The sequence below is a fragment of the Typopeltis vanoorti genome, chromosome 14 (assembly GCF_054136105.1).
Source record: "Typopeltis vanoorti isolate ZY-2024b chromosome 14, IOZ_Tvanoo_1.0, whole genome shotgun sequence".
Classification (NCBI taxonomy): domain Eukaryota; kingdom Metazoa; phylum Arthropoda; class Arachnida; order Uropygi; family Thelyphonidae; genus Typopeltis; species Typopeltis vanoorti.
In genome coordinates this window covers 52095176-52105549 of record NC_143562.1, presented here as the reverse complement: position 1 = coordinate 52105549, position 10374 = coordinate 52095176, and the positions used below count along the sequence as shown (strand labels likewise).

General features: G+C 34.8%; 1 protein-coding gene across 1 annotated transcript in view; it reads left to right on the top strand.

Annotated features, from left to right (window-relative positions):
* Window positions 1–7918: 7918 nt before the first annotated feature.
* Window positions 7919–10374, top strand: part of LOC150099474 (chymotrypsinogen A-like) — a 43989-nt gene continuing 41533 nt past the window's right edge. Inside the window, exon 1 of the mRNA XM_090404071.1 lies at window positions 7919–8040. Within this exon, the coding sequence (XP_090260197.1) occupies window positions 7974–8040 (67 nt within the window). The 5' untranslated portion in view covers window positions 7919–7973. The remainder of the gene's footprint in view (window positions 8041–10374) is intronic.

Here is a 10374-nt window from a genome sequence, read left to right as displayed (position 1 = left end):
TATTAACTGCACATCACTTGTAATATCAGTATTCTCGCCTATTTGTAATGCATAATAAGGGATCTTCTTAACTCTTTCGATTAACTGAGATTCTACGTCACCTGCCATATCATCAATTCTGCGACCGACAGTGTCATTGAAAGATGAATGAAATCAACATCTATCAGTAACTTGTTGCCAAACATCGTTTTTGCCACATCTTTTATAGCTGGAAATAGCAAAATTTCTCCAATAGAATGAGATTTCCCTGTTTTCGCTATGCACAAACTTAACACATAGGATGCTTCCAGTGCCTTGCTATTAATGGAACCCATGGCCGAAACTATATCTGTCCCATGATTTAATGTCCCTAAGCGTCGCTGAAAAAATTCAATTGGCTTATTTTTCACATCACAATGTTTAGTTTCTAAATGTCGTCGGAGTTTCGCAGGTTTCATGCACTCGTTCGTCAACACTTCATAACACAAAACACATTGAGGTTTCTGTTCACTTTCATCTCCACACCAAGTAAACCCGAATTCCAAATATGAACTGTTATATTTCGTACTGTATTTTTTCTTCGAACTGCTTGTTTCTTCTTCTTTAATAGTATCAGATTTACTCGCCGTTAAAACACTTGTATCACAATTAGGATTAGCATCACCTGTTTCATTTGCCCTTCTTTTCAAAGTCCTAGTTCTAAGCCACTTTTCTATTATTAAAAAATGTTTCCGAAAAATATAGAAATATATAATACTGGAGTTAACTCAGGACACACTTTGTCCAAGTATCACTTAGCACTTCTCAAGATATATTGAGCCTTGATTGAAGGAGGGAAGCCTTCAATAATAAAAATCAATAAACAACAAGCCATTGGTTGAAATGTGGATAACACATGTTCACTTCAAATCTGACAAAACAGGAAGGGAAGATGGAAGCCAAAAACTATGTTGTTGTTCACTTCACCCCTCTTTTATTATTGTCATTCTGCCACTACAAATTTAGCGGCAGAATGACGAATAATAAAAGAGGAGTGAAGTGAACAACAATATAGTTTTTTTGCTTCCGCCTTTGAACATTCAGACGATATTTTTTTTTTTAATGTCTCCATTTGATTTCGATAATTTTTACTTACTTATTCAATTTTAATTTGTTTAGATAATTAAAAAATGTATTTATTTAATTAATTAAATCTGCCTGCGGATCGTCGCGGACCACAGGGGTTGAGAAACAGTGATCTAGACTACCTAAGGCTTCATTAGAAAAGGCTGTTATAAGTGTATGTAAATAATGAATAAATAATTATTTATCTACACTTACCATTATCTTTATTGCTTTCTCCTTAACAAGACCACCCCGAGGACAAGTATATTATAATTTCTTTAAAATCTTGTTCCGCTTGGTTTAATAGGACACAAATCAAGGCGTATTAATAATGAGTTAAATCATTTTGACCTTAAAGAAAATAAACGTATTCTAACACCCATCAAACGTTTCCATTTTATTATTTATAATCTTTAATGGCGCGTTAACTTGTCTGATCGATACAATATCGAAATGCGTGACCTTTATAAACACACTAATGTTTCAAGCGACACAGAAGAGATTAATGTATTTGATCACGCACTACTCTATACTCTACAAAATAAAATAAAAATATATATATATATAAAAACTGACATTTGAATTTTGTCACGTGTTTATTATAATTGGATTTACGGAACAACTTCTGGTTTTAAATGCAGTGTATTATACCTCGAAGACTACTTGTTTTCTTTATAAGTTAGTCACTACGGATTATGAATTGTCAAATTCACAAAGATATGAAGAAATGTCTCAATAATATGGAGAGAAGATGATTTCGATAATAAATAGTATTTATTTATTTATATGTGAAATAGGAAATAGTTCCACTCTGCAATTTTCTAATTAGTCTCTTTTTATTAGTCATCAAAACACTTTATTTTAACAATGCCGTATTTTATAACACTCCAGTTTGAATCTAATGGCTGCTCGTTGTCATGGTGACAATGAAACAAGATATTTTTATGCTTTCAAGGACAAGACAACGTAAACTAGGATTATTCTGTTTTTATCAAGGCGATTGCTTTGTATTAAAAAAAGTTACTGTTTTTTAAAAAATACATAAGTAATGAATAATAATGATTCTGACTGCACTCACTAGTCATTACGTACCGGATGGCATGGTTTTTTTCGAACACTCCATCTTTTCTGAGGGCTGACTGTACAAGTTTCAATAATATAAATTTGTTTAAAAATTAATTACCAGAACAGAGTGGTGAAAAAAAAAATACTTTATTTATATTCAATGTCTATTTGTCTATAGTGATTCTCTATTTATAGCATGAGTGAGAACCTCATTTCTAGTTGTGTATAACTAAGTATCAAACGATATAAGATTAGAAGCTTACGATGCCAATCTGTGCGCAGAAAGATAATGCGCTTTTGAATATGAGTAAGATCACCATCTAACTTTTACTTCACTATTATAACAGCCTCATCGCCGTCTTCAACATACCCTAATTGGAGAATCCTCTGACATAGCTGTGTTTCTCCATAGTTATCACATTCGCTGTCGGGGTTTCACTTATTTTAGAAAAAGCTTGGTTTTTCAGAAACAGACAAATAAACAAAAATCTAATCAAGAGTTATGACAGTGACTCTTAAGTTCTATTTGTTTTTGATTACCGAATACTTCCTAAGATATGCAGCCTAATCTAACGAAAATGAATGCGAGGGAAGTGCTTCCTTCGCAGACCTCACTCTAAAAGCCTCGTTATTTAATTGATATTAACAAAACATTTTCACGTAGTTATTCCTTATGCTGTGTTAGGTGCTCTGAGAATTTCAGCCAATCGCGTCCTCTCAAAAGGTCACATTGATAATGGGTTTCCGATGAAATTTGTTATATAGCTGTTTTTTGTCATTTTTCAACAAACTTCATGCAATGCTTGAAATTTGTTGCATAATTCGGTTCAGGAGGATCAAAATTCTTTCTATTTCAGAGCGGGTTTTAATCTTAGCGTCTTTATTAGATAAGTAACACCTATTTTTAATAAATCAATGAATAAAATACATAACCAAAGTCAAACTTATAAATGTGATACCGTAAATAAAGGAATCATAAAAATGGTCTGAAAAACTTTCATAGCGCAAATCATTTCTATGATTATATACTTGATTCCCCTTCCCCCATGAGTTCTTTCATGACAAATAAAATCTTAGGTTGGTTATGGAAAACTTTGTGTTATCATATTTTAGTCCACCATCTGGTAGTACTTTGGGGAATTGTGACAACTGCTGTTTTTATCTCATGACGGTAAGGATGCGTTTATGATAATAATAAGGTTACGACAATAACAAGAAATATCCTGTTAAGAAAGGACTCTATCATATAACAGATGTTTTTCATTTGGTTCACAAAAAAAAAAAAAAATACCCCCCCTCTCTCTCTCTCTCTTTCTCTCTCGTTAAGTTTGGTAATTATTTAGACCTTCTATAGTTTGTTTCGCCAGGTAATAAATTTCTAACAGAATCAGGTTACCAAGGAATTTATCATATTGATCGAATTAGGTTAATTAATCTTTTTAACGGCCATTTAACAAGCTATACTAGAGATAGATTGTTAGGGAAATAGCTCACAACGTTGTATTGTTTTGAGTGGTGCATATGGATGGATGGAGCTTTCGACGAAATCAAAATAAAAAAATAAATAAGCAAAACGATAAAATAAACATATAAACTAAGGAACAAAAAAAAGATACGACATAAATAAATTAATTAATTTAGTTAATTCAATAAGTAAAATAAAAGAATAATTAAATAAAATACTGATCGTAACATGTTATCACCAAACAGGAATACGATACAGAATACGCTTTGGAACTCACAGGTTTCCTTTTCTTTATAAAATGTAACCCATACTCTGTTCGATCTGTTAATGTTGGTCATGTTTCAATTATTGCTAGTCATGAATATTGGCCACAGCTGGTATTTTTTTGATATCATGATTTATTAATTGAAATTAGATGGGATACCAGCTGTCATATTACAAGAGTGCTCAAAGGAATTGGAATTGCATCAGACCAAGCTGTTTTACTTAAGTTGCAAGTTCCAAGGGGAGTACGATAAGGTCCAAATAGCTTCGTTATATAAAGGCGGCTTCAAGACTGAGGTAGCAAATGACAGACAAATCAGCATCACAGAAGTGGTAAAAGTATTGGAAAAGTTGGTCAAAGACAGAACTCAGAAATGGGTGGATAAGAATGCAATACTATATGGAGGGCAGCATGATTTTGTGAAATACAGGTCAATCTCTATTACTCTTTATAAATTGCCAGCTGAGTTGGATAAAAGAAATGTCAACATGAAGATGCTGCTGGATTTTGCAAAGATGTTTCATAGGATACCACATGGAATTTATAAAAATCAAGTGGATATTAGCTCTAGCATTATTTCAAAGCCGAATGTAAAAACTATGAAAGTTTCGTAAAAATAAGAGAGCTTACGGGAATACGTTCGCCGGCATATACGAGTCGCCCAAGCGCGGACCACCTTAGAAAGCATTGAACACAAAGGCATCCATATAGTCGCTTTCTAATATGGTCCATTTTTGATAAGATTTTTCACTGGCCTGACAGCTGTTTCGAACTGCTTGGTTCTCTTCGGAGAACACTGTTTAAGTAAAGGTTCTTTCAAAAAATTAGGCGACTTCCCCCCCCCCCCCTCCCAGAAAACGAGTGACCGAAGGATCGTCCTACTCAGCGTTGGTTGCACTCAGTGACAGGCTCGCCCTACTACTGAGCAGAACCGCTCACATTCCAGGAAAAAGCACCCACCAACACGGCCCCGATACAGGCCTGCAGGAAAACGCCAATGCCTGGAGACTCAAAATGCTCTCTCAAATCTTATTTAATTTGTACATAGGAAATTATTTGAAGAGAAATATTCAGTTGTTTGTTTGATGATGCAAAATTAGGTAGAGTAATAGTTAATCAAGATGATGTAGAGAGCTTGCTGGATGATTTAAATAGGCTGACAGCAATGGCAAATAATCATGGATAATATTTCAATGTGGAAAGATATAAAATTATGCATTTTGGGATAAAACCATTACTAGCTGCGTACCACATGGACGTGTACTCCAGGAAATTGATGAAGATAGGGATTATGCGGATGCCGCCGTAGCTCAATCGATTTGAACGATGCCCTTCGGTTGAAAAGACCTGGGTTCGAATTTCATGTAGGAAGCGAAGAACGTTTATCAGGGCATTTCAAGTAAAGGTGAGTTAGCTATTCTAAAACGAAGTTGGTAAATTTTTTCTTTGGGAAACTCGAATTTTTCATCCTATACACCGGTCAGGAGAACACACAAATTATAAAGACTCGCTTGGACAGTCGGTGGTGCTCAGGGGCCCGTTGAGAAGAAGAAGGCATTTCGGGGTGATGACAAATATAGAGTTGAAGTTTAGAGGCATATTGCACTCACTTTCACACACACACACACACACACACACACACACACACACACACACACACACACACACACACACACACACACACACACACACACACACACACACACACACACACACACACACACACACACACACACACACACACACACACACACACACACACACACACACACAGTAATAGTTAGGCGACAAGGTCCAAATAATTGGACCTCGAAAAAGTCAATGGAGACCATAGAGCAGAGATTCTCAACCTATATGCGTGTACCACTGCCTTACTGGTACATCAAATATATTGAATTAAATATAGTGGAATGCTACTAGAAAAGGTTGAGAACTCCTGCAATAGAGTGAGGAACAAACAGCCAAACACTTTAATAAGATGTAGGACTTTCTTTCGCTGTGATATGACTGCAGCAATCCTACGGAGCATACTTTCCACAAGTGTATGATAGCGATCGATGGGAATTTTGGACCATTCTTCCTGTAGGAATGTATGCGGTCCAGGACTGAAGTAGGGATGGACGTCTCTTGACCTCACCCGACGCTTTGCTTCATCCCACACATGTTTAATAAAGTTGAGATGAGGGCTCTGTGGAGGCCAGTCAAGTGTGGTGATGTTCATGTCCACACACAACGCAAAAACAGCAACAGCAGCCTTATGACACGATGCATTGTCTTGCTGAAAGAGACAATAGTCATTTCCGTAGAAACGCCACGCAACAAAATAGGAAGCATTGCTTTGTCCAGATACTCTTGGAGTTCAATGTTCGTGGCACCACAAAGAGAGGTCCGAGGCCAAAGGACTATGCAATACAACGGCTACCTTCGAATTTCATAGTTAGTATTATGCACTTTGGTAAGATACATTCACCGGGCATCTGCACACACTCACATCCCGTCCACCTGCTCGTTAGAGGATGTAGCGCGATTCGTCGCTCCATAACATGGATCTCCATAGTAGGACCTTAATATGCAAGTCTCTATGGAGATCCACGTTATGATCCTCGGTTTTGCATGTTTTTGTGCATATTCATGTTCCAGTCGACGACTGGAACTCTGTTCAACGTGTCGGTCGACGAATGACGGTTTTTACATATTATCGTAGCACCTTACGGCCACGTTCGGTAAGTGTGGTGGGTCGTCCACTGCGGGTAGCACTTGCAATTGACTCTCTGTGCTTCCATCTCAGTATGGTATCACACCTCGAATGGCCAGTTTGTCAACAATTTGCAGAATAGGTAGGCCTGCAGCATAGCATCCTATCAGAATGTCTCTTTCGAACTCCGTCAGTTCCCTTCTCGCAGCCATTTCACCCGGACACAGTTGCACTGGCTTGGAAGCATCATATTCCTCCAACTTATGCCGGCTACAAAAAACGTGACTCGTTACATAACACGATTCGCCTTGCCCATGGGGATGTCCGTTGACTTGTTTCCAAGCAGTGTATAATGCATAATATAATATAATATAATATAATATAATATAATATAATATAATATAATATAATATAATATAATAATAATGAAAAAATAGCAAGAATCATCTATAAATAAAACAAAAAACAACATAACTGATGTAAATATTTATAACAAGAAACATATTCATATTCAAAACACAAAATGTGCTACTTCAATATTCATTATTTATGAATGAACACAAATGTTTTATCTTTAAATAATAACGCACGCAAGTTATCTTTATTAGGATAAGTTGCGTGCGTATTTTAAGATAAAACATTTGTGTTCATTCATGAATGATGAATATTGAAGTAGCACATTTTGTTATCAATATTCATCATTTATGAATGAACACAAATGTTTTATCTTTAAATAACGCACGCAACTAACGCTTTGTCACTCTTTTATTCTTATGTCTTCTCTAAAAAAAGAGGTGTTGTAATATATAATTTTAAATTTTAAAAATTTCTTCAAAAATACACTTTTTCTTTCACATTCTTATTTTAATGAAATCTAATTTTTATATTAATCAGCAATTGTTTTCTTCTAAATTTAATTTTAAAAATTCTATTGATATAATTATTTCTTTTAAATATGTATTGACAAACTAAAATAAAAAGCAACTTCGTATGACATTTTATTATTATATATTGTTATTACGTTTTGTTATTATTTTGTTTCTACATTGTGAATATTTTGTGACCTTATAAATATACATTTATAAAGTTATACACATTTAAACTGAGTAAAATATACCATAAAAGGGGGGAAATGTAGGTGAGTTGAGAAGAAAAATAAATAAATAATTTGCTTCTTGGAATCTGATTGATTTCTGTCAGTTTCGCCATACTGTTGGAAAGTTCTTCCCTGCTTTGTCTGTAGCATTTATCAATGATTACAGGTGAATCTCTTGCAGTAGTTTCACACGCATGGAGATAGCATGAAAAGAAAATATGATGACGTGTCTAGAGCCATATTACTATTTATCTTGCCGTGGCTACACTGAATCTTCATTCCTGAATTTACAAGACTGTAGACCATGTCTTCAGCGAGATATCTAGGGTTAGCTGTGACCGTTCTTGCGGTTAACTTAGCTGCCGTCCATGGTACGTATTATATATATTCAGATTTCATTATATATATCCAGATTACATTTTTTTTTTTGCAAGAATTTCTTTTATGGTTTTTATGCTGCGCTACTCATTATACATTTTGAAAATGAATAATCGAGTTTTATAAGAAAGCAGAATGAATGATTGAATTGCAAATGAAAGCTTTGATTTAACTCACTTCCTTTCGTGATAATATTTTTGCAGCTTTCTAAACTGACAAATTATTATGGAAAACGTTTAGGTATGTCCAAAATAACAAAAATACAAGGAATAATCAAAATAGTAAAAAGTACTTGGTTTTATTTTTTATAATAGTTCTAGATTTGTAAAGTATAACCGTTTAGTATTATTTTCCACCATAGTCTTCTTTGCTTTTTTGAAACATCTATTAAACGGTCAGGCGTCTGTGGAAAAAGTTGTACCCGCAACTAAGTATGTATCGCTTCTTTGACCACGTAGTCCTAAAAATACTTGACCTTCCAGGTCGAGGGGATAGCTTACTTGCTCTCCATTCAATAGGATGTGGGTTCAAGTCCAATTATCATTTAAGTGGGAGACAATTTTCGTTACCAAGTGAGACCACTACCATCCTGCTTATTGGAGGTCTGAAGTGGCTATAAAAAGTTCCACTTCAGACCTCGCTCTAGGCAAGCGAACCGAACTATGTAACCCCCCCCCCCCCACACACACACACAAAGAAGTAAATAACATTTGAATTCCAAATTACGGCTTATAGGTTGGAAAGTAGTCTAGTATTCACTCGGCCAAAGAGTTAGCTAATTTTTAGGAAATGTTTTCCAATTTAGGTTCATGAGTCAGTGATTCCATCAGCAGTGGCAACCCGTGGCTTGAAATCGTAAGGGTATTGCAACTTTCGAAATATACATACACACTGTAAGTACAGTGTATACGTGTTTGGATAAAATATCAAAATTAAGTGAAAATTAAAAAAAAAAAAAGTTAAACATCTAAAATATCATTTATTATCGATAAAATTATACAGTTTGGTATGATTCAAAATTACTTAAAAATTACTATAACTTGTAATGTCCAAATATTTAAAGAGACGAAGTAAACACGATAAGCACTACGAACACTCTACTACTGGCGCAAACTGCATATAAACAACAGTGGAACTGCGCGATGGACAGTGCCGTATTACGCTAATAGCTCGCATCTCACTATGACGTGTATATGCCTGCGCGCGTAGTAATATGACACTGTGGTAAACACAGTGCTGCTAGCGTCCTTCGCCCTCCTAAAAGCTACAAGATGGATTTTTATTATTTTTTATACAAAATAAGAGATTTGTATAGGATTGCTGATGATAAAATTAAATATATTACAAGCAAATATAAATAAATTAATAAATATATTTATATATCGAGAAAAATTGAGGATGATACATTTCAGCAATATGCCTATACACGAGCCGCCCCTGCTATTTACTAGTCGACAGCACGATAGACGAGTGCAACTTGAAATATGTTTAGACTAGTTTAACTGTATAGTATGCTGGTAATGATGACCTTGAGAGTTATTTTAATATGCTTTATTATTCTCAAGTGTATCTTACCGCTACATTTCAATCCTCCTCCCAAATCGTAATTGAAAAGTGCAAACGTATTTGGCAGATTATCTAGTTGGCGAATAATTTTTCTAATATTACTAAATTCAATAATGGATAATATCATCATCATCATCATCAAAAAATTTTAATTTTTATACAATTATAAATAGGGAAACAAATCAAGTTTCAAAAGTGATGGAGAATTTGCTAGGTGTGAATAACTAGTGGTATAAATTACTGGAGAATCCTTGTTTTGAGAAGAAAGAGTATGGAAGGCTGTCAGTTAATTTTCTGTTTGGAAAATAAAGTTTGCTCCCTTCAGATCTCAAACATTCTTAGAGTTTGATTGATATTATAAGCACATAGTCTTATAATCCCAAGTTTCTTTTGTAAAAGGATGAGAAAAGGAAGGACATTTTAAATGCTCTTACATGACTTGCGGGTACATAATTTCAAATAAAAGATTCTCGTTAGTTTATATGATCGACTTGAATTTCAAAATGATGATTTAAATCTCAATAACAATTCATTTACAATCATCAGTTTAAAGAAAATAAATTCACTTTGAATGCAGTTTACGTTTTCCAGAGAGAGGGAGAGAGAGAGAGAGAGAGAGAGAGAGAGAGAGAGAGAGAGAGAACAAAGACTGATTCACATTGTTTAGAGAATTCGTATTCACTTTTAAGCCCTTCCTGTCATTGGCTTTAATTTATACTGACCACTGTAAGTGCAGAGGACGCCACTGTACACGTTGAATA